Below are 26,794 nucleotides of genomic sequence, written 5' to 3'. Positions count from 1 at the left end.
GTTGGTCTGTTTGTGCATCGATATTTTTTAAACTACTAACTGGTCTTTTATATGGTTGTTACTGTCGGCTTCGTTATGAACTAGGTTCCTAGGTATATTACATCAATAATTTCCATAATATTATAAAGCAAAGTTTGCATCATGCGAAAATTGTTATTTGTGAGCGCTTTCAGGAATACAATCATAATATTTACGACAGGTAATCCAAAGTTACTCGTAACTGACACTAAACATATGTTGACACTTACAGCTGAAGGTGACAAAAGTGGCAGAAACACAGTTTACATTTACATTATAGAAGATATGGAACAATTATTATACAATTAATCAGTGCTTGATCAGTAGTGTAATACAAAGTTGGTATCTAATTTTTATTTTAGGTTGTACCAATGACGAATGAACCATCTAATCCATTACAAATAATATTTAAACTGTGTTTTAAACCCACCTTGATGAACAAAGCTGTAAATGTTTTGCACTGATAAACTTCCTTAAAAGTTTTAGTGTACTCAAACGATGAGCAAAGGGATAGCTTACTTTCCCCCTTATATAACACCTTTTCAATTGTACGTAAGTTGTATATTTTCTTTATTGGAATAAAAAAGCAAACTATCACTATTGCACTTGAAAAATCTTATTACAGAAAATAAATTAAAGAGCCTAAAATAGACGATTCCTAATCGACGAAGTTGGTTTTTTCGGGGCACAAGTCTAACTTAACTATGGCACTTGAAATACCTTAAATAGAAAATTAATCTAAACAGATGGAAGTTGGCATTTTTTGACCAAACTAGGTTTTCTTATTCATACACCGAAACCTAAAATAGAACCAGTCAAAATTTTATTTACGTTTTTAATCTGTCAACCATGGGTACTAATATAATATGTACCTGGTATTTCTACTTATATTTTTAAAAGTTTTAGGACATATTCATCATATCATAAATGCTTTCAGTAAGAAAGCTATGGCCTTCAATTTTGAAAATTGTGTATGAAACAGCGAGTAATTGCTAGTGATATGTTATTTTAGAAATCATGTGATTTTTTTCGCTATAAACTACGAATAAAAATGTTAAATATAGTCCTGCTTCCGGTTGGGTGTTAAAATTGCGTTTTCCAGTACGTTCACTGAGTTCAGCTGTCTTATCGTAATGGTTTCGATTAAAGTAATCAATCAATGGAGGTCCCTGAGGTTAGGAATGACAAAGTAACGAAGAGAGAGGAGTGACAAGGACATGTGTGCAGCACACGTGAGGCAGGTGTGAGTAGTCAGCAGCCAGCGGCTCTGTCCCCGAGACATGCGGGTGTGACCGTTGGCTGCACGCCACTCCTCGCGTGATGAATGGTTTGGTGCAGCATTCGACTCGTCATCAGCAATAGCAACGCTGAGGCAGCGTACCACCCGAGTGTGAGCAGTCAGCAGCACTGCCCCAGAACTTGTGGGTGTGACCCTTAGCTCCGCGACTGCCTGCCACTCCTCATGTCATAATGGCTTCGTGCAGCACTGTAGTCTTCAGCGGTCATCGATAGCAATGCTGAGGCAGCCCACCACCTGAGTGTCAGCAGTCAGTCAGCAGCACTGCTCCAGAACTTGTGGGTGTGACCCTTAGCTCCGCGACTGCCTGCCACTCCTCATGTCATAATGGCTTCATGCAGCACTGTAGTCTTCAGCGGTCATCGATAGCAATGCTGAGGCAGCCCACCACCTGAGTGTCAGCAGCACTGCCCCAGAACTGAAATAACTGGGGGAAGGAGTGCTTGTTCCCTTTCATGGAGGCGCCGCAAAGGATAGTACTAAGTGCAATGAGGATTTACCTAATCTTCTTGCCCTAAGGTAGACATCTTACTGCGGTGCACGTGTGATCGACATTACTTAACAACTTAATGACTAAATGCAATTACATACGGTGGAAGGATTTCCTAGATTGCTTAAGAAACACTGAGTAGTTTTTATCGTATTCTGTGCTTGGTTGCTTTTAATCAGCTGGGCTGTACCAGTTACGATTATCTGTATATATGTAAATATAAATATCACGACTGCCACTCACGCGTTGGCCGTGGTGGATAAAACTAAAATATCAAGGATTTGATTGCGCCGGATTTGAGATTGGTCGACTCACGATGATAGAAACATACTCCAACTGTCGCGCAGTATTGCGTTGGTATGAGTTGTCAATGAATTAAGCATTCACTTGAAAGGCTGAAAATATTTCATTTCTATTAGACTTTCTCCGCACGATATCTCGAAAACGAACAGTCCTGAAGACTTAAAATTTTGCTTAAAGCTTTGCTTAACAATTGGTCCCACTGAGTTCGATGATGGGGCATGTCAGTCCGTGTGATTTGGCCGAGTGTTAGAGAGAGAGAGAATATCTTCACATTAGTGTTATGGGTTATCATGATGCCAACGAGAAAATAACAGAATTATTAAATGTATACCTAAACTTGTACAACCATGTAGTATTAACACATGCAGCGTAACTACCACAACACATACAGTAACATATTTTGGTGAATTGGGGGTGTGGCCTACTGTTTAAACACTGCAATGAAACCTAAATTAGGAAGAGGGAAATGAGAATGTGTCATGTATCAAAATATCCTTAGAAGGATTTCATCTGTCGCGTTTAAATTGTCTAGGGAATTTGGCATGACGTCGTCAAAGCCTATCACACAGTTGGCAGAGAATTTCTCTTTCGGCTACCGGGGGCTTGTATACATTTCTTTTCTGTACGATTGGCCGTATCGTATGTCTTCTGTCCGCTGGACATCTCAAAAATGAAATAAGCTATAGACTTACCTACCACGCTTTATATAAGGAACATGAAAGAGATTGATGTTTCAATGTTTCGTAATGTCAGTAATGTTGAAGTTGGGTTTGATGATACATTAAAACAAGTAATTTCTGAGATTACTTGCACCTCAAAGGCCCAAATCAATACAGCCATGGCCTTTCAAATTTAAAACGAACTATATCTTTTTGGGCTTTATTCACTCTCCCCCCTCCCTATCTGACCCCCTTCTCATCCTCTCTCTCTCTCTCTCAACCTTCCCTCTCACTCCCTCTCAGGTTGGATTGCAGTTACTTGCATACTGTTATCATTTCTTGTGGAACATCTGCATATGCTACGACTTCAGCATTCATGTGTCCGCTCATCTCTTTCTATTCGTTCTTAAAATAGCCCGTTTGTCCATCTGTATTTAACATCTATCTCCGTTTTGTTTCCGCTCTTAATGTTCTGTGTATTTTGTCATGTGAGTTTTTTAGAAATCGAATTGTTTTTAACCGAAATGAATAAAAACTGTTGAAATACAATTCTATGGGTATAGAAATACTAACACAGAGAAATAGCTCTACCCTACCATTCCCATCATCAGGTGAAATATCCCTCCACCACTATTTTGCTTATACATAAACGTCCCAAACTAATTCGTCACGGTGTGAAGGGTCACATTTCAATAAGTCACAACAATCGAACATTTTGATCTTCGCCGTACAGAAACAGCAGACGACGTACAATAGATTTTTATTATGAGTTATAGTATTCATAGTAATATGAACGAAGAATTTAATTTAATATTTTATTATTGTGAAAAATAAAATAAATATTATTTATAGAATAAATAATCTATAAATATAGCATATTAAATAATAAATATTTAATAATAATAGTATTTTAATTGAATAATTAACTATATAGCCTAACTAGTTTATTTATTATATTCTACTAGCTGATCTCGTTACCGTATATACAGGTTCTCCATTCTTTGCGCTTTATCTCAAGAAAGGTCCAATATACATAAAATTACTTGAGACAAAATTTGAAGAGAATTTTCCCTTTTACAATTTTTCTAATTATCTTAAATGTCATTCAGCGACAACGGAAACGATATATTTGCAAAAAAACCTTATTTTAGTAACCTTTGACCTTAAATATCGTAAAAGGCGCGGACACGTGATTATATGAGACTTTTGAGATATGTTTTATAACATCAAAATAAAGACGTATGCAAATGTTTAGTTTATTATCTTTCATTTCGAGGTTGCATCTTTATTTGACCGGACTATTGGAGAAATTAACAATTTGTTTGGCTATACATAAGTTAAAGGGAATAACATATTGTAGAAAGCTTAAATGAGAGTGTGTATTGCAGCTGTTCTATAAAATGAAGCCAAGACCTCCTAAAATGCCCTATATGAATCATAAATGTACACGTCTGTGTTCATAAAAATATAAACATTGATGTTGGAATTATCCAAAATATACTTAACTTCTATTAGGAATTGGGTCATATATGATCTGAAGGTCTAGTTCGGAACAATTTATCATATTACTTCAGGCCAGGATCAGATGATTATCTTCTAAGCTATAAACCGTGTGCTTGATCCGAGATCAGACACAGTTCCCTACAAGTGTCAGTCCACAAGAATAGTGGTTATGTTGATTATTGCTTTTGCTAAGTAAATGACAATGGCATACACTACTGAATGTTCTGCGGGCGACGAACTATCAACATTTAAATGAATTTATAATTGATTTTCATATGTTACTGTCTGAATACACACACACAGGCTATACAATAATTGAAAGAAACTTAATGGGTTATGCCCTGTTAGTTACCGTTTAATCAGATGCATTCTAATAGCTTTAGGAAGATTCAAATCTAAATCTCTAGACCCCGCCTCGAGGATAGCGTACCATTAACCCAGAGTTGGCACAGAAATTATAACAGCCCTGATCATTTGATCACATGATCATTGACACGTTGTGATGGTCGGACTGTACTAAAGGAAAGGTGTCTCTACCACACACTATCTGCATAGACTGTACGCATGTGCCGAGTTGTGTGTTCGCATGGTGACCAAACGGAAATTCCTAAAAGGAGGACTTTTGGAGTGAAAAAAGGAGGACAGTATTAAATATTCTTAAACTTTTCAAAATACGTTTATTTATAAATTATTAAAAATCGCACATTATAAATTTGTACATTATCCCGGCAAGTTATAATGGAAATAAAAAAAAAAACAAATTGAATTTGTTTTTACATATAAATCGAAAAGTTAAACATTATTAAAGAATCTATTGATGGATGAAAGTATTATTTAAGCATGTTATTTTGTATACGGCATAAGATAAAATTAATTATTGTTAGAATTTTTTCATTGTGATTTAAATTGATTTGAATAAAATTTGTTAGAATTACGTGAAAAATACATTTTTGAAATAGTTGGAATTAATTCATTGCGTTGATTCGTTACATTATTAGTGAGCTATAATAATATACATATATAAGATATTATCACTAATACATAAAAATATTTAACTTATTATAACAAAATTAACCTATCATACATAAATAGAAAATCAAGGGGTAATAGCGGCAGTGCAGCTGAGCGGATAGAAACAACAGTGAGTCAGTGACACTATAGGCAACACTCAACACACAACTGAATATAACAGCAGTTAACATGCCATGGCATTACGTGTGCGCTGCTATAACTTTTCATGGCCTATCTTCGGGACTTCTGGAAATCGGAAAAAAATTTTTAATTTGATACTACTATTTTCGAGCATTTAAGCGTTCGCCAAAAGCCGGACATTTTACATGATTTTCAAAAGCCGTGAGTACAGGAGGATATGTCCTCCTAAAGCCGGACGTCTTGTCAACCTGTGCGCATGCAGCGAAAGAGGTCACATGTCGAGACAGGTTATCATTTACCGGTCACCGAGGAATTCTTTGTGCCTAAAATTAAATGAACTTAATAATAATATCTTGATCATCTAGTTATGATCATTGGTGACGAATTTAGTAGTCTCAAAGGCTGCATGCTTTTCATTGGTTTAGAGCATTTCGACTTGGTTCATCGAATGATTATGATCAAAATTCATATTTTGTAATTATGTTCCTTTAGTGGTCAACACAAGAAAACAACCAGACCTGCAGGTGCTGCACGGTACACAACCGTTGATTTTGTGAGCTCACGTGCGAGGATGGAATGAAGACTGAACATAACGAAAGTCTTTTTCGGGCTTACCGTACTTTAACCTTTTGACTCCAAAATCAGTAGGGTTCTCGGAGTAGGAGGGACCTATGTATCAAAGAAACTCTTCGGACCTCTCTGTCAAAAACTATTGCACAGACAGACAGTCTGACGGAGAGATAGACGGGCAACGATACAATTTAAAAAAGGCATGAATGGCCTTTAATAAAGACATGGCAATTTATTCCTTGAATAGAAAATAATTACATAACCAGGGTGTAGGCTGGCAGAAATAGTGCCTAAAATAGTTTGTTACTATAAATGGGATACTATAAATGAAGTACTGTTTTGTTAGCATATTTATAGAGCACTGATAATTGATACTGTTTAACATAATATGCGGTGCAAACTGACGCAGTTCGCAGTGTACCGGTATGGTTGTGAGAGTGACGCATTTCACACTTAGACCCGTCGAGAGATCTAATCCTGGAGTATCCATTCATTATTATTAATTCACTAGCAGGTGGAACCGGTGCGGCGTTTTACGGGAAGGAAGTACATAGTGTAATTGCAACGTATAACTTGTCTGCAGTGTCCTGTCATGCCTTTCTCCTGCCTTTCTAGCTTGCGGTCGTTCAAACACCTTTGGAATGGAAATGGCTACTGTATTTCTAAGATATGTGACATTGCCGATCAAAAAGGAACAAAACGCCCACAAACTTATAAAACTAGCTATTTCCAGATTATATGATTTTCTTTTTTGTGTACTGATGCTTAGAGTTTTCTTAGGTAGTCTCGTTTTTTACTTTTCCAGGTTTTATTTTCACTGTACGTGACATGTTCAATTTTTGTTCAGCTTCTTGAGATATATTTATAAACATTTACTATTTATTAGATTTGACAATGCAAATACTGGAATTTGCTTGTATATCGTACGTTTAATTTGTTATTCAGAACATCATTTATCAACTTTTGTTCAAACTATATCAAAATTATTTCGCCAATTGATAATTTCTATGAAAGATCTTAATTACATTTTAAGTAATTCCATGACAAGCCTTCAAAAATGTTTGTCCTCGTGACGGTTCCGTTAAAAAATTGTTTTTGATATCGGAAGCAGTCTATTGTTAAAATACATAAAGGAGTTGTCGAGTTTATATGGTGTTAATTTTATCTTTAGTTTAAGAAATCTTAAGCGGTTTTGATACCAAAGCTATGTTCAATATTTGTACATGTTAATGCTAGTCGATCATAATGTTGAATTCTTTGCTAAATTGAAGTTGATACTTTATTGTGTTTCAGCATTACAAAACCACTTCAATTCTCTCTAAAGAGTACCAATGGAGTACATTAAATATGGAACATGTAATAATGAAATCTTCGTCAAGAGAAAATGCGTGTATCTTCCACACTTAAAATGCGTAAATTGCTTACAAATAGGATCAATTTTTAACAGTTCCAATAATTGTTCATTTAAACGTGTCACACGTTTATAATTTTGTGGTGGCAAATTGTTAAGTAGTAACGACCAGTGGAGTTTCAGAAAAGTAATAACATTTACAAAAATTTCAAATGAATTAATTATTTGTCTGGTGCTTTTTAAATTTTTTAATAGTTAAAAGAATATTATCAAAAAATCTTAATTTTTGAAAGAGAGTATCAGTAATTGGTATTAAAATTGTTTAAAATCAAATTCTATAATTTGAGAGAGAATCGTCGAAGTACAGTTTTCGCAAACCGGTCGTTCTGGGTACTCTTCGTAAGTCATTACCTAAATATAATACTGATAAAGCGTTATGTTCTATTTCACAAAATTATTGACAGCTCTTCACGTTGTACTGATTGGAGCATAAATTCGTGGTAGAGAACGATACCGTGATGTAACGACTCTCGGTACAAAATTGACGTCACTACAGATGACGTCGTGTGAAGTAGTGCTGTACAGATGACGTCAGCTGAGTGTGGCTGTGTTGTTACAGATAGCCAAACTGAGAGAGGACAACGCCAGGCTGCGCAAGCTTCTGTCCAGACAGACACCACGAGACAGGCGTACCTCTGAGGTAAGCTTAGATTGCACCTCTGTCTATCTTGTAAAACAGCCATGGCCATGCTTCTTCAGAGCCGGACCCTAAGTCCACGATCACGGCCTCGGACCCATTCAGTGTCTGTTCACAGGTTTCTGTTGACGATGGGTTGTCAACACACTGTAGTATATCAATGGGTGTTTCGAAATTGTTTATACTGACAAATTAAGCTACACCTCTGTCGATCTTTCGAGGATTTCTCATGCAGTCACGCTGTAAAACAGTCATGGCCACTTCTTACGTGCTTTTTCAGGGGCGGACGCAGAGTCCACGATCACGGCCTGAGACCCACTCAAATTATTAAGAAAATTAGAACATTCTTTGTATTGATTTACGTTAAGAAACAAGTTTATACTCGTAGCTTCAATAATGATGAAGAATTAAAACAATCAATTGAAGAGGAACTTCTCGGATACCGCAGAATTTCTTTGTAAGAGCTTACGATTCATTTGTTAAGCGTTGTTATCAGTGTGTCACTATGGATGGATTGCAGTTCGAATAATTGAGGATTGTAATTGTAGATTTTTTAATAGACTATGTTCTAATTTTCTGATTTAAATGCTTTATTTCTCTAGAATATGACAATAAATAATTTTACAAAACCAAAAATACTGTTTTTTTTTTACTGTTTTTAAAGTATAGTTTTTTTTAAATATCACCATTTTGTTTCAAAAGTTGCTAGAGAACTGAAATTTTCACAGAATATTTTTAAAACCTACTTAATTAATTTTGTACTGGTGAACGGTTTAGTATAACGAGAAGTGTATGTAGGCTTCACAATTTTGCAAAACAAAATTAAATTAAATTTTTTTCTCAATTTTTTCCGTATACCCCAATTGGTACTTAAAAAGTAATTTACCTTAAAATTACGCAATCGTGCGCCAGACAGGGTCACGATAGTCTGAGGTATTTATTTAAGCGCGGGATCACATTTTTACAAACCGCCTAGACAGGTAAACGATAAATACGCAATAAGGCAACCTGTAGCTCATCGGGCGCACGACGCGATTTGCGAAAGATCACGTGTATCCGATGGGGTACACGTCGCGTCGTCTTGGACGTGTTCATATTTTATGTAGTGACAAGGATGAAAATGGGGGTTTCAAACTGACTTCTGAACAAGCAACGGCCGGACAAGCCTGTGGTGACGAGGTGTTCCAATAAAATTGAAATGAGCACTAAGAACTCGAAACAATGCACACGCTTATTTAATTTTGTATCAAAGTATTCAAATATATTGAAGAGTTATTCGAATAATTTTTCACTTAATTGTGTTACCCAGTAATTTTAATGAATGTTTTTATTTACGAACAATTTTTGGAATAGGCGGTGGTCAAACAAATCATCCGTGTCGTAACTAATGGATAATTTACTTTAATACTTTAACACTACTTTTTAACTTATTTAAATTTATATTTTATATATTATAATACTTAAAATATTAGTTTGATCTTAAAACTTTATATTTATCGTATGTATTTTTTATGGCGACCTTTTCAATACAAGTAAACATTCAACGCGGCTTGGTTTGAAATAAGGTATTGCTCGATCTGGCGGGTATCATACAGGTAATATACGGTATCATCACGAGGAACATCTTTCGGGGTTATTATAATTTTTTTAAATAAATAAAATTAGAGATGAATCCGCTACATTAATGTTACTATCAGCTACATGGGTAATTTAATCAGTGATAGGTTTGTGTTTATAATATGATTGGTTTTGTTTGAAATATACCATGTAAGTTTTTGTTTAAATTTTGTTATTAACGATGGAAGGTTTGAAAGGATAACAGGATTTCGGATATTTTCCATCGTTATAGGTTATAAAAGGTATAACACAACGTTTCTAGGATTAGAATCTATCCTCTTCGTCAGGTGGGGAAGGATTAATATTTGCTCGGGACTTGCATCCTGTGCAGTGACAACGCCTGGACTAGGCTCCAAGCAGCCTTTGGATATGTTTGAACCCGTTTCTTTCTCTTCATTACTTCTTATTTCTTCTTTATTTTTGTATGTATTAATGCCTCCCCCACCTGACAAAGAGGATAGATTCCAATTCTCGAAACGTTGTGTTATACCTTTTATAACCTGTTTCAGGTTTTACACTCTCTGCTACAAATATGCTACTGGCTACTAAAAAATAATGTCTTATTCACCGAGCAGAGCATGTCTGTGGCATTATTTGCTCCATTGGGTGCCTAAAACAGCGTAACTCGTTCTGTTTTGCGGCCCGTAAAGACTTGTTTGAATTTACTGGTCTGGAGTAGCTGCAGAGTTTTATTTCTAACATAAAGAGCTTTCTAAGCTCTTCACAGCAATTCTTGCAGAATTCGGCTATTTTACTCTGTCCCAAAAGGGAAACGTGGTTACAAGATTTGGACGTGTGTGCAAACGGTTATTTAATCATTCTCGTTCTTTGCTCGAGCTTGTTATAATTGCCACAATCCGCAACTTGCAAATAATTCTGTTGGATTGCGATTCGTATTCAACGGTTACTATATTTATTATAAAAACATGTAGTGAGACAGATATTGTGATTTAATTAATCATATGTAGGTAGACATTTATAAATAGTTTCATCAAGTTGAAATTTATAGTTACTAAAATGATAATGAACTGGATTTTTAAAATAAGTCGTCTCACACCAGAAATGATAGTTACATACAAGAATATTGATTTTAGGTATAGCTTTATTTATACAAAAATAATGAAGATGTGTATATTTAAATATATATATATATATATATATATATATATATATATATATATATATAATTCTATAAACAATGAATCACAAAAAGTACTTGCTCCGCCGGGACTCGAACCCGGATTTTTCACTTGCCGGGTGAATGTACCACCACAGAGCCATCACTTTTTACGATTCAATTATTTTGTATTTGGCAGTATCTGTCACATATGCGTTTAAATAACCAAACTAACATATGATCGGAATGCCAAATATCTGTCAAACGACTTTTATTCACATTAATTAAATTAATTTGTATAAATGGCAATGACCGAATTTAATTTCAATAAACATTGAATCACAAAACGTATTAGCTCTGCCGGGTTTTATATATATATATATATATATATATATATATATATATATATATATATATATATAGGGGAACCATGGCTACTATATATATATACTATATATATATATACATAGTAGCCGTGGTTCCCTTCACAGTAAATTCGCCAACTTAACTATGTTATATTGTGTTAAGCAGCTTTAAAAGTTGAATAATATTTACTAATTTTAAAATATATTTTCGAAATATTGAAGAGAATTAAGTAAATTACTATATAAAATACTATATATTTAAAGATCCATTGAACATATGGCCATTGCGTAATACCCGGTACCGGATGCAATGAAGATTTCATCACACCACAAGTATGTATTTTATGGTAAACTATGAAAACAGTATGGTTGTAATGAAGTGCCGTGTTGTCAGGAGAGAGATTGATTTTTGTTACTCAGGTTTCATAAATTGCTCCACAGACCAGTGATCATAAATTTTATTTGACATTCAAACGAGTGGGACTTTTTATCTTCACAGTACTAGGATTGTGAAATTCAGCCATCGGACAGGAAATTCTTCACTGAACGGTACATAAATCGAGATACCAAGTGGTCCCAGCCTGAGTTGGAGACGGTACATGACTCGGAGCTACAACATAAGCTTACTAATCATGTATGTGTTCCGTCGCATATTTCAGTAGTACTGTATGAAATTAATTATATAAATGTAGACAGTTGGTATAGCTGCAAGCTTTGATTGTATTAATATTACATAGGAGATAACTCGTAGAATGGAAAGTTAAGGCACAGCAAAATTGAGCGCTCAGAATACGATCTGTGGAGTGAGAGAGGTCAGGTAGCAAATATTCGAGCGTTAACTAGTAATGGGAAAATCGAATACAGAATCGAATAGTGTTTTAATACAGCCCGGGCATTCACATATTCGAATACGTTAAAGTAAATACGAGTATACTTTTGAAATGAATACAATTTCTCTGAAAGACCCGAATTTGAACCTACAGTATTCATTCGTTTGTATTAATAGTATTCAAACAAAATATTCAAGAGTTGTATTCGTTTTCATATACATGTATTCATTGGAGGGCTTTAGATGAATATGTATGTATATGAACATGAAAAGAACAATGAAGGGGAGATTCATAATTTGGATTAGGTCATTTAAAATTTCCAAACTTGACAAAATGTATAATTGTACAAATATTCAATTCATAAATACATATGTAAACAATAAAGAAAAACATGAATGTTTATTACACGTGGTTGTGTAAATACAAAATATGATTGAGGTTTTAGGCTTCAAGCTACTTTTACTATCATTGATGACAAAACCTGCAGTAGAAAAGAATTTTTAAGACGGGACTAAAGTAGCAAGGAAACAAATTGTTTTTCTGAAATTCATAACATGGGTATGACATGTTTGTAAGAGGCACCAACATATTCGAATACAAGGGAATACAACATTATTGAATTCACCCTATTCGATTCTTTTAAGTATTCGATTCTCGTATCACTATCGTTAACGATCAAAGTACGTGGCGCAGCCCTAGGGTCGGACCTTAGAACTAACTGAAATAATCTCCCGGACCTCAGCATGCTTCCGTACGGATGTTTTATCTTACGTGTAACTAATACAATCAAAGGTATGTAAAGAAGTATATAAATATGTATATACAAGGGAGCAGTACACTTCACCAAGTGTCGTGTAACAAGTTATCTGAGGTTCTAAATTTCTAATTTATAACTCATTTTACTCTCGAGATGGTCTACAAGCAGATATACAGATCATACAAAAAATAAATTAACTCTAACATTACGTTCAGCCAAATTCCATAGTTGGATATGCATCTTCATAGAACTCATCTTGTTTATGTAGAAATTAAGTTTCATGCAAAAAGTCTAGGAATTAAATCTTTCTCAAGATATCTAGCCACATGATACATTTACATTTTTGGTTATTAAATTAGGTTTCATAGCGGTGATGTTAGAGAGAGTACAACGCAAGAGTGCGCTGAAAACAAATCTTGTCACAAACCTTTAACATCATCTTTGCACTCTCATTATTTTGTGTACTTTTCAAGGAATAAAAATGTTACGCGCTCAAATCACACGTAACTGTACGCAATTTTTCTACAAATTTATTTATTCTGAAAATTTCTCGTTGACATGGTTACCTATAAGGCCAGAGTGAAAATATTCTCTAATGCTAAAGATAAAATGCCATACAGTGATATGCACCATCATGGAACTCAATGTTACTGATTTAGAAATGAAGCTTCAAGTCTATAGGTCATTTCGTTTTCGAGATATCGTGCGGATAGACAGATAGACAGACAGACTGTCAGACAGGAATGAATTTTTTCCAGCCTCTCTAGTGATAGGCCTTTTCCAAAACATAGACAATAAATAATGTAAGACCACAAGCCAAAATATCAGAAGAAGAATTGGCTTTTCAGAGACACAACTGATTTGTGTACATTGGTCCTGGTGCAAGAAGACCATCTTCATCAAACTTTGGAGTTCTTAAGGAGTTCATAACGTCTTTTGAATAGCCTTGCCTGTCAGACTACTTTGTTTTCAGAGTGAGAAAGCTGGCCAGTAAGAATATTGGATAGGCTAATTACGTCTCAAGATAGAAAACTATATTGTCGTTTATGACGTACTGCTTCCGATTAGATTTTGAAACCAATATTTTCACTCGTTTAATGAAAACAGTTTGTAAAATCCCAAGGGGATGGTTATATTACTCATCATGGGTTGGAGATGAAGCAAATAACGAATATTTGACTGTTGATAACTACAACACCTTTTTGCAACGCCTTCTACAACGTATCTAGTGATTGTCACTGGAATAACTAAAGACCAGAAGGGATCTTAGTGACAAGACTAGTATCAATCAATCAATCAATCAAGGTTTTATTGCTGATTGAAAGTGGGTTGTGCTTATTAAAATACTGCAGCATTCTTGTCAAAAATATTTGTTCAAAAGTTTTGCTCAAAACTGCCAAAATTGAGATAGGCCTGTAGTTGTCTGTTGAACAGGGATCGGCCTTTTTGAAAATTGGAATAACTTTCGCGGTTTTCAGGAGTGAGGGAAAAACTCCTTGGACTTCAGTATGACTGAATGTAGGGTGCTACAAAAATAAAATTTCCTTGGAGCTCCCTAGTGGGTGAAATACAGGACCGTGCTATCAGTCCTAGCTGCAGACTGGGGGAGAAACGACCTCCAGACCTTAAGGTTATCGGCGAGTCCATCGCTCCCTGAACGCACGTGTTCACTAACTGACTCCTGTGACCGCCACTGCAGCGTCGGTTCCCATAGGCGGGTAAAGTTGTGACCCACTTCCCTTAATTATTCCCTTAATTGATACAATATCTTGACCTGCGGTTTAACGCTATCCGTTTCCCTCGATAAGACATTCTGATACGGCACTGCTTATTGTTACTGGACTAAATAGCGAATTAACGTTCGGCTTCGTCAGTATACGGATTTGGAGGCGCAGGGAGGAGGAAATATTTAAATCGGTATTGATAATGGTCTATCGTTAATGTCATTCAGAAACAAGTATTTGTGATGGAATATTGCGCTGATTGGGTTCCAGATTGTGGTAGTTCCCTTATGTTTATTATGGCAGTATTATTACTTCTAGATAATGGTAGAAGTATGGCAGTAGTAAAGGAAACAGGATTTTCCGGACATTTGCCATCTTTCAGTGAAAACAAATCAGTAAACCTACTACTTTAACAGTGTTACTGATTTTTTGTATCACTGAACGATGACAATTGTCCGGAAAATCGTGTTTCCTTCACAAACCCTCCATCGTCAAAAACAAACTTCAAACAAATTATGGTAGTTGTATTACTCATGGGAGTACATGGTGGACGGTAAAGAAAATCAAACATATTATCAAATTATTCCTAAAAAAATATTAAAATAGGTCCAGTCACGCTTTATTGTCTGGGCGATAGCGAGGTCTGTCACATTATGGCTGGGAAATGTTCACTTCTGTCTCTCTGTTTATTTGTCTGTCTACATCTAGCGATCTTACTGAACATCATATAAGGAGGTGACATAGAATACGGAAATTCAGAACTCTGCAATCAAGTTCATTTTCAACCTCCGGATTCATGATCATGTTTCTCCTTTTCGTGATGCTGCTCAAATGCTCCCCATGGAAGTCTTATATGTAAATTAATGACGTGCTGCATGATTCACAAGGCACTCATGATTGGAGAGCCACGGTACCCAGTCGAGAGCCTCTTGTACCGTGGGGAGGTTTCTGAACGAAGCACCGGCCAGGAAAGTTACACTTCGATGGAAAGATGAGGCTGAGGGATTTTACTGAGGGGTACAAATTTTGAGCCGTATGTCTACTAACGGAGGTGGACCGTTGGAGCGATTTAAACCACTACGTTCATCTGATTACGTATATTTGCCTTTTCTTGCATACGAAGCTTTGTGAGTTCGTTAGCCCACAAAGTTCCTGCACTTCTTCATAGATCACAATGTGTCTTTTCGCCGCAATACAAATGTATTCTCATTCGGCAAACGGTGAATTGTATCTTTCTAATACCATTAAACTAAATTTATTGCTAATTTCAAACTATAGCAGTTTGTGTGAGTTAGAAATAAATAAGTAACCAATAAGTAATTTTTTTTTTTTATTAACAAACGTTTTTATTTAAAAAATATCATTTTCTTCAGTGATAAATGAATAAAAACATTCTTTGTATAAAGTTTGTGATTGGCGATAAATAGTTTGAAAGGATAACAGGATTTCGGACATGTACCACCGTTATGTGTTACAAAAAGTATAACACAACGTTTCGAGGATTGGAACCTACCCTCTTCGTCAGGTGGGGTCTATCCACACTTGGATTCTAAACCTAATTCAATGAAAACATGTCATACGTTGAAGCTAGAACTCATGTACACAATGTAATAATTGTACAATTTTACTTCCAGTCGTTTTATGCGGTTCGTATCAAAATATATGTCTAGTTTACCAACATCACATGTCCTTGTTTAGACAACAAAAAAAAAACTTTTTGTGTCTTCGGTGAAGTTATATTAAAGCGTTATGAATTTAAAATAAATAAATATTTTGCTAAACAAAAAGCGATTGCATTAACATAAAGTAGTTCGAATCTCAGTCGACAGGTAGCGCTCATGAGTGACGTGAGCACTTCAATAAATTCTTAGACGAAAATGTCATCGGGCCTCTGATGGTGATTAAGGCCGCTCACGGAGCGGTTACAACTCGCGCTACGCCTTGCTTGCCAAGCAGCCCATAACGAACGGAGTGGAAGTGGAATGAAATTTGCGGGGATGTTGCCCACGGACACGTGCACGGTCGTCGGTTCTGGAGGACAGCTGAGTAACACTGCGGGTCCCCACACCTGGCCGCCGGAATAATTTGTTCAGTCATCAGATGTTCCCTGCCTGCATTAGATATTGTTTGGCAACGCGGTCCGAGGATCCTGCAGGGTTTGCCGGCACCAGTGCGAGGGTTGAATATATACTACCCCTGTGTGTGATTGAGAGGCATACCGTCGTGTAATTATTACTTAGATAATAAACATGGTCCTTAACCTCCCTCCTGTAACCATGGGTCAGTCAGACCCGGTAACAAAAAAGTAATCGACATTTGAAAACATGCCAAATTAAAGCTTCACTAATCAAAAACATGAAAAATATCCGAGATTAAAAAAAATTGTTGGGAAGATTTCAAAATGTGTTAAAAAATTGTGTTATTTCAATTTTATTACTGTTTATTTTTTTACAGGAAAGGATTTAGATTGTCCTAAAAACAACATATAAAGAAATGACATGCATTATAAACACATAATATAATTGGCTTGTTAAAATAATTTTAGAAAATAATTTTGTTATTGTTTTCTTTATTTACGACAAATAGAGTGTTAGAAACCGCCCCCATATAAACAATGTACATAAGAACAAAACCATTACCATTTGGAAAAGAGTCACGCATCTGCGTAACCGTGGGTGTAGGGGACCTGGTAACAGTCTTTTCAAAATAACAAGAGACGACAATCTTTGTGGGGCAGAAAACAGCGTAGGATGGTAGGAGCTAAAACACGAATTTACATTAGTATGTAAACCACAAGATAATTTTTGTGGAAAGTTTTAAACAAAACAGAAATGTTGGGATGGTAGGGATAATTAGTCCTCCTTTACCTTTAGCTCCACCGGATGTTTTTGGTCGTAGGATTACAAATTGTATTATGTATACGTGGACAAGTGATTACATTGAGATGGAACTACGTTTACTAAGAATAAGCTTTATGCGTTAATAGCGAAGACTGACGTTTATATTTGTTGCGTATGTTCCAAGGATTATATAGAAGACGACAAGTATGTTCTCCGTGACTAAGGCTAGGGGGAATATTACTGCAACAGTCGAAAACCTCGAGTGCGGCGAGCATGAGGAGTGCCAGGAAGTTGGGCTCGGGCCGTCTGTGTACACCGACGAGGACAAACAGGATACGGACGTGTCAAACTGGGGAGTACCGATCACTTCGCTGGCCTCAACACACACAGCGTAACGGGAATTGGTGAATGAGGGGACAGTCGGATGTGGGTTTAAGGATTGATTGAATAAACTCTTAATTTTGCCAGGCGAAGTTAGGACTATGTTGCAGTGGTTTCTTTTCAGACAACGTCTTGAGCATCTTAAATTTTCTCTTTATATACATGCCCAGAACTGCTCTTAATTTTGGAATGTCTGTGGAAATAAGGAATGGAATTGCTAACATAAGAGAAGTTTTGTATGTGTTCTACCAAGACGGTGTAGGTTGGCTGTGAAATACAAAACTGACGGATATGTATGGCTCTGGTAGAACATTAGAATAAATGTGGTTCAACAATTTTGTGTCATGGGATTCTCAATATTGGAAACACTTGTTATTAGCGACGTAACCAGAATTTGAGTTAGGGGGCCAAACCTAACAATTTTTACTTCTTTCGGGATACGTTTTAGTGTTATTTGGTAAAATATACCGTTTGTATGGAAAATTTGGAAAAAACTACAAGCAATAGAAACATTATACTTTAGACAAAATCGTTTCATATACCATATTCCTAGTATATTGGAGTGGAAAATGTGACATAATTACACTACTTACTTTTCTCAGTCTTATGTTAGTAGTTGTGTTTTTCTTAGGGATTCCTTCGAATTTGGTGCAAGATTTAACAAGGTAACACTGCATGTTGTGTAGCATGCTTCAATGAAGTTGCATGCAACATCAAATCTATAGCCCGTTTCATTCTAGGGTTGTCCTTCGGACACCCCTACACAACCGGTTATAAAGAAAAGAAAATTTTACATGCTCCAAGCTGACAAAAGAGATTGTGTCAGCCTACTGATTTATATTATTGGCTTCAATACAGCTCAGCCAAATTCCACGATTGGATAAGTACCAAGACATAACTCATTCTTGTCTGTGTAGAAATGAAATTCAAGAAAACATGTAATGTCATCAGGTGACATCTTTCTCGAGCTCTCTTGCCTCATGATACATTTTCAAAATTTTTTCATTAAGTAACAAAAATACTGCTGTGTTAATAGAAGTGTTCAAATAATAAAAGTTCCGGTGAGCTAGGGAGGGTACTACGACGCAAAAGTGCGCTGAAATCAAATCTAGTCACCGATTTTTAACATTCATTTTTTTATTTACTATTTTACTATTCAATTTATTATTTTTTTTATTCTATGAGTGACATGTTACGACAATAAACATAATTGTGTTTATTTTGTTCGCAAATGTATTCATTCTGCTTTTCTTTTCGTTGCCATAATGGTTACCCATAAGACCAATTTAAAAATACTGATTAATGCTCATCCAATACTCATGGAGTGAAATACATCATCATCGTACTCGGTGTTGCCTATGTACAAGTAAAACTTCATGCAAACTCTTTTCCCAGATATCGCATCGTGCGGATATCCACGCAGATATATAGATAGACAGACAGACAGGAATTAAATTCTTCCAGCCAGCCTCTCGAGTGAGCTTCGCTAAACCTCGGCCAATAAATATGACAAGGTAGACAGTAATTTTGTTCTCAAGCAGTGTTTTATTTAATAAACCATTATTTAATTAAGATGTGCTAGGTTTTTGAAACTTTAGAGGAATATCATTTCAGAATTAGGTAAGTTACGCTCTGAAAAATCCTACACAAGGATATGTACCATCATCAAATCCGATGCTGTCTGCATAATAATAAGAAAAGTGAAGCATATTACGCAGTTTGAACTATACGGGCAGTCACATTGGCTGGAGAGAACTTTTTGCTGGTAGTAAAAGGAAATTTTCTAAAAAATAAGTAGGTTAATGTTGTTTTTACACGCACTGCATGTTTATCATTGGGTTGAATTCCATTCGATTTCAGTAGGATAATGCTCCAAGACTAACTCTCATAGTCTTGTGCTATACACTTAATGTTTGCGTCATCGTCGATTTAGTGCTGTGGGTGTCTGATTAGGGAGATATCACTTCCTAGACTCGGATCAGAATTGAAACGTGCGGTGAAGTGGGTAGTTATTACCGGTAGCTGAGCAGGCACAGTGTCTGTGGCCTGTGTGTGTGTGTGTGTGTGTGTGTGTGTGTGTGTGTGTGTGTGTGGACCTCGGCAGGAAGCAGGTCGTTCGCTTTGCAGCTGCTTTTCCCCTCCTCGACTGCTTACGCTAGGCAAGTTTAATGTACTTACGGAGCCCGCGGGGGGTGGGAGGTGGCTGGAGGTCACAATATGCAATACAAAGGTCGGGGACAGTAGAGTTTAAAGTGACTTGGTATTTTTGTTTAATTGAATTTCTGCAATTTTACGTTGCTATCTATTTAATACGAGGGTCGTTAAATAATTCCGTAGAAAAATTCTTTGTTTGAAGTTTATTTTTGACGATGGAAGGATTGTGAAGGAAACAGGATTTTTCCGGACATTTGCCATCGTTCAGTGAAACAAAAAAATCAGTAACATTACTTTTCGAGATCTGAAATCTGATCTCCTCTTCAGGTAAATAATTAACCTAGCGTATAAATACAAACTAGGCTAAAATAAACAAATCATAACAGAGCGTTCTGAGCTAGGCGTGTCACAACGCTCTGGCATGATTTGTTTGCTCTTGTATGAGCTCGAACTCACTATTCTCCATTATTATAAACAAACAAAAGTTGTTCACTTCGTCTATAGCAACGAAACTACGAGATGGGTGGATATGAAATTTTGACAGCTGCCAAGTCAATACCGCTGCTTACGAACAAATCTTTTTTGATCCTTCGAGCGCCATCTCTAGATTTTCTAAGGACTTATTAACCGTCCCTCGTACGACTTCCGACCGCTGTGGCTGTTAATAACTCAAGTCAACTTAATTGTAACATTGTTGGCTGTTGGCGTTAGGAAAGCCTATCACTCAGGAGCTGCACAAATTGTATTTCTGCCTTCTTGTCTATCCGCACACTATATCATGTCATAGGCTTGATATTGTCCATGAAGTTTAATTTCTGTAGAGGCAACATTGAGTTCGATGATGGTATATGTCACTCTATGGAGTTTGGCTGAACATATTTACATTAGTCTCACGGGTAAACTTGATGGCAACGATAACAACGCAGAATAAATAAATTTGTAAACAAAGTGAGTATAGTCATATGTCACTTTAAAATTGAGATAAGAACACGTGTAGCCTAACTATCAGAAGAAATTAACTATAAATTGGAAACTTGCATCCAACTGAGCAAAGCCTGTTAGGCTAACTCATACCTAGTATAAAAATGTGAGGAGACTTCGCGCAGGTTACAACAATGTCCGCAACACATAATTGATGAACAAGAAATGTATAAACAGGCCTTAAAAAAGTCCTGCACTGACTTGATAATTCCAAAACGATTACAGGTAAACCAATAAAACTTAGCACATCATTACTGCACCTATAAATCTACTTTTTGAAGTAACTACCATATTTTTGTCATGTCAGGAGGATGGCCCGCAAGGAGTCAGAATGAAATTTTAAGTGAGAGCATAGATCGAGTATGACATCAAATTAAAGATCTTTATTAGTAGAGTACAATGCCGCAAATCAGATCTCAAAGGGTTCATTCACTCTTTAAAAAACTATGCTGGTTTAAAGTTTGAAACATTTACAATGTAGGTCCTGTTCTAGACGGTTTAATATTGATTGTCTTGGCTCAAGTTGTGAAAGTTAAACTTAGTAAATGAATACCGGACATATGAACTAGTTTTAAAGGTAGTTAGGGACTCTTCACATTCAATGAAGGATGGTCTACAAAGAGTTTGACAAAGAAATTAACGTAAGCATAGCTCAATATGTACATTTTTTTTAAAGTGTTTGTAAGATGTACATCAAGTGAAGTCCAAAGCCCAACCTAAAAATAAGAACTTTCCATTGTATTTTGTGTCGAATACAGCATAAATATACCGAAAAGGAAAAACGTATTTCGCTTGTTGAAAAATGCTAAATTTTGTTATGAGACAATAATAAATACAACTATTAATGGATGTAAATTAAAATTCCACCCACCAAAATACAAGGGTATATACTTATGGGAATTGACAGCATCATTTCAGTAGTTTCCACAGTGAGTGCATTATTACTGTGGAACTGCTTGGTTATTGTGTATATTGTTCAGAGACGCCACTTTCTAACTCTCATTGATGCAGTTATTTCCTCGTTACAGTTATGGCCGTTGTCTGACGGTGCACACTCCACTATGGTGCTGTATCTGGGCGAGATCTAAGGCGTAATGAGCGGAAACTCTGGTTTGCGGTTCAACATTTTAACGTTTCAAAGATAAAAGTCGAACAGGAAGTTTGCGAAGTGATAGCCGGTTTCCTGCACAAAACACCGGCCAATAAGCCTGAAAACTTCGTTAGTATTTCACACTCACACACAGGGGCGAAGCTGAATAATCTACCGTTAAAACGGTAAACGTGTAAAATCCGAGGAGAGCGGAAGGGGGGGGGCGTCTTAACAAAACGATAGTAATGAAACAGTTGATAGTTTATTTAGTATTATTACTTTATTGCATCCATATAATGCAGGGGCAGGGGTTTCTTCCTTATCTTAAGCCTCCTCCACGCTTGCAGACTATCTGCCGATTGTGCAGACATCTCTGCAGATTGTCTGCCGACACAGTTTTCAATTCAAGTTTTGCAGTTTTGCGTCCACACAAGCCCACCAGTGTTTGTCGATATTGTGACTAAAGGGGATGTGGTTTAGCTTGTGCGTGCTTTATCTTCCTAAACCATGATGCTAATATACCGAGGAAGAAGTGATGGTGGACTCGCATGTTTGTCGATATTGTGACTGAAGGGGATGTGGTTTAGCTTGTGCGTGCTTTATCTTCCTAAACCATGATGCTAATATACCGAGGAAGAAGTGATGGTGGACTCGCATGTTTGTCGATATTGTGACTAAAGGGGATGTGGTTTAGCTTGTGCGTGCTTTATCTTCCTAAACCATGATGCTAATATACCGAGGAAGAAGTGATGGTGGACTCGCATGTTTGTCGATATTGTGACTGAAGGGGATGTGGTTTAGCTTGTGCGTGCTTTATCTTCCTAAACCATGATGCTAATATACCGAGGATGAAGTGATGGTGGACTCGCATGTTTGTCGATATTGTGACTGAAGGGGATGTGGTTTAGCTTGTGCGTGCTTTATCTTCCTAAACCATGATGCTAATATACCGAGGAAGAAGTGATGGTGGACTCGCATGTTTGTCGATATTGTGACTGAAGGGGATGTGGTTTAGCTTGTGCGTGCTTTATCTTCCTAAACCATGATGCTAATATACCGAGGAAGAAGTGATGGTGGACTCGCATGTTTGTTGAAAAAGTTCGTACAATGGTAAAAACTTACTATCGGACCTACGTATTAGAAGATGGTGCAGGTTTCAGAAACTTTACAAGAATGACCCCTCCGGTTTTTGAGATTCTGTTAGGGTCATACCAAAACCACTTTGCTTCTTGGCACATAAAGAGTTCACTCCTAAACTGTGTGTTAAGTTTTGATTTTTTTGGCCATTTCATTTACATTCCGTCAACTCCTGTAACTCGTCGTGTTTTTATTTAGATTTTTGAAGTCTGAAAGGTTTACATCCCGCAACAATGGACGGGAATGCAATTCTTCAGATTCTTGATCAAGTCTTGAGTCCACATGGCCATTTTAACTAATAAAACTAGTACCTTCAACAAGAAACTGATTACAGTGTGACTTAATCACCAGTCCACAGATCACGACGTGTGTCTCTACTGACATCTGCGCTGTGTAGGACAGTTGTAGACTTGTTTCCAGAACACACAGACTTGTCGGCGGATAGTCAGCAGAATAACTACAGGTAGCCAGATACAATAGGAAGCACTGTGTGTACAGTCGTCAGTCGACAATGTTTTCGCAGAAGTCTGTAAGTGTGGACTGGACAAGGGTTTGGGTGTTGGCCGGAAGCAGCCAAAGCAAATCTACTCCTAAATCAGAAACTTTGTTCTGAGTTTTAAAACTGAAAATGCATGAATGGGCATTGGTTAAATATTTACGATTGACATTATTTCTCAGTCAGGTATTTCATTGGTTGGTGGCGAAGTGGTAGCAAAGTTTATCACTACGGGTGCTGACGATATTTCTTTACTGACCGATTGTGCTCTGGATACCTTGAGACTCTATACTAATATAATGGATACTAATTGGGCTATAGACTTGAAGTTGTACACGAAACTTAATTTATATGATAGAGGCAACAAAGAGATGATGGTGCTGAATGTCCCTATGGGATTTCTCTGAGCGTTAGCGAAGCCTAACTGTCCTTCTCAAGAACAGTTTAAAATTTTGCAGGTATGGTCTAGGCATCACAGAATCGATGCTGATGAATTTTTCTGAGCGTTGGAGAATCCTAGCCGTGTTCAGGATATCTCAAAAACAGTTTGAAATTTTGCATGTATGGTCTAGGCATCACAGAATCGATGCTGATGAATTTTTCTGAGCGTTGGAGAATCCTAGCCGTGTTCAGGATATCTCAAAAACAGTTTGAAATTTTGCATGTATGGTCTAGGCATCACAGAATCGATGCTGATGAATTTTTCTGAGCGTTGGAGAATCCTAGCCGTGTTCAGGATATCTCAAAAACAGTTTGAAATTTTTGCATGTATGGTCTAGGCATCACAGAATCGATGCTGATGAATTTTTCTGAGCGTTGGAGAATCCTAGCCGTGTTCAGGATATCTCAAAAACAGTTTGAAATTTTGCTTAAAACTTAATTTATATTATACAGGCAACATACAGTCGATGGTGGTGAATGTCTATATTGGATTTGTCTGAGCGTTAGCGAAGCCTAGTTTTCCTCAAGATATCTCAAGAACAGTTTGAAATTTTGCCTGAAACTTCTGCATAGAGATCGATTTTCATAATTGTGTCTCTCCCATGGGATGTGGCTGAGCGTCAGTGAAGTCTATTACTCTGGGAAATATCTCGAAATGGAATTGTGCAATAGGCTTGAAATTTCATGTATAAACCGGCAAAAGCAAGTTCCGATGGCGCAAGTCTCTTAGAGGATATTCCTCATCTGATCATTGCGTACGGGCAGGTGGGGGTCCGGGGGAGGCAGCAGTCCCTTTTTATGTTAAAAGGCTAACGCTTAATTTTATTTGGCATTTGTTAGATTAAGGGAGCTGTCCGAAGAATGTGATATACCACTTCCCACCAGTACGATGTCAAGATACACCTGTAATCTCGAGACTTGGCAAAGCCTGTAGTGCGGTAGATGTAATCCTACCTTGTAATTTTTACTAGACAATTTGAAAGATCCTCCCCCGCCTCCCAATGTATAGCCGCCGTTTCAATACATGTATAACTACAATCTTGATGTCAAGCAGACGTACTTCACGTTTAAAAAGAGGTAACCTTTGGTCTTATAAGATAAGGAAAAATTATGGCTTAAATTTTAAAATCGCGCATGCGCCATATCTTGGAACTGCGAGATAGGAGCAATGGCAACGTGTAAATGTAGGTCAAATAGCTATGATCAATGTGGCAGTTGGAAGAAATATTACCTCCATATTCCAGCTCGGCGCTAGCAGGAGGACCGTACTGACTGGCCTGATAAGGTGACTTGTCGCCGCTTATCAGCTCGCTATGTCCAGGCAGACGTGACCACGCACGCACAATTCCGACTTCAGAGCTCAAACACACATTTGTTCCTTATTCGAGACATCATCAATAAAAGTAGGTTTTTGTCAAAATTCATATATAAATTGAAATGTTACATACACTGTTTAAGTATTAAGAGGAGTTTTTTTTAAAGACTTATAAAGGTTAAGCTTTGGCTGACTAAAAGTAAGGTATTTATTTACACATTGCCTATGTGAATTGATTATATGAGTTGTAAGTTAATAAAATGACCAATAAGTGATATTCTAATACTTTAAAGTGGATCCCCACACAATATTTTATTTGCACCAAAAATCTTACATTTATTGAGATGTTCCCCTCAATATTACGAATGGGATATTCCAATGTTATCGTGTAGCCTATACTGGCATCTTATTGGAGGATGAGATTTTGTAATTTAAAATGCCAACTTCTAGTATGTTCCCCCATGGTAGAGTCCCAGTAATCTCCATTATCGTGATTTTCATTATGAAGTCGTGTACAATAACAGTTAATTGTGTAGTCCAGATAGCCAACCAACTTTTTGCCATGTTCTGGTTTCGCTCCTTTTCCATCAGTCCTAGGAAACCATTTAGGGCAATCCATCAATGAACACTCCATTTGCTTCTCAAGGAATACACAAAACTCCCTTGTGCAGTTTTGCTAAATTAGTTGTAAAGGCGTTCCTAAAGCTTCAGAGTTATGAGTAGTGAGTCAACTTCGAAGTGAGAAAGACACGAATGTTAAGTCGCGGAATCGCGTTATTGATCCAGCTGTGTGAAAACAATGGAATTTATATGGGAAAGGTGAATGCAAAACAAACCATTTACAATCTTATTGTTATATTCTTCGACGTGATGTGTTGTACTGTCAAATTAGCGTACAATTTGGTTTCTTGGCAAAATGTTATCTGTTACAGGAAGTACAAAATGATTTACCTGATAACATACAATTATGATGTATCACATCATGTGTCGTAGTTTAACAGTCAGTAATTGAACTACAAGAAGTGCAGTTAAAACATTGGATTAATCCAAAATAATTTACGTATTAATAAAATATATTTTTAACAATGTTTTGGCCATACATTGCGTATAGGTATTAATTGTTCGGTTTTCTGTATACGTATTGACTAAAGTGGATTCCACGGGATTAGTAAACAAGCATTTATTCCGTTGTGTATCATTATCCCATACCAACTAGTCCAAGGTGTAATTTTGTTTATTACACATTTTTCTCTTGACGTCGGGATTTTTTTTACAATTTAGAAATTGCTGCCATTTTTCATGCAATTAATGACAAACATATAGACAAGATAAACGAAGCGAAAGTAGACCGTAGTGTTATTGGAAAGTTTTTTTTTGTTATTTTCACCGACCCAACCATGTCCTAAAATATTACCCCATATATTTAATCACCGTGTATACACGTAATTTACTTTTACATCACACAAGCATGTAATCTTATGTCATTTCAAGTTTGAGCGGGCATCGTCC

The 26,794-nt window shown here is 36.6% G+C and overlaps 1 protein-coding gene across 3 annotated transcripts in view; it reads left to right on the top strand.

Annotated features, from left to right (window-relative positions):
* Positions 1-26,794, top strand: part of LOC124364702 (thyroid receptor-interacting protein 11-like) — a 138,216-nt gene that overhangs the window by 24,953 nt on the left and 86,469 nt on the right. For all 3 annotated transcript variants that reach the window (XM_046820391.1, XM_046820389.1, XM_046820388.1), the window contains exon 3: positions 7,963-8,043. In XM_046820391.1, coding sequence (XP_046676347.1) covers positions 7,963-8,043 — 81 coding nt within the window. The remainder of the gene's footprint in view (positions 1-7,962; positions 8,044-26,794) is intronic.

Source organism: Homalodisca vitripennis, chromosome 6 (genome assembly GCF_021130785.1).
Source record: "Homalodisca vitripennis isolate AUS2020 chromosome 6, UT_GWSS_2.1, whole genome shotgun sequence".
NCBI lineage: Eukaryota > Metazoa > Arthropoda > Insecta > Hemiptera > Cicadellidae > Homalodisca > Homalodisca vitripennis.
The sequence above is the reverse complement of the archived record's forward strand: the minus strand, read 5'-3'. Positions and strand labels throughout refer to the sequence as shown.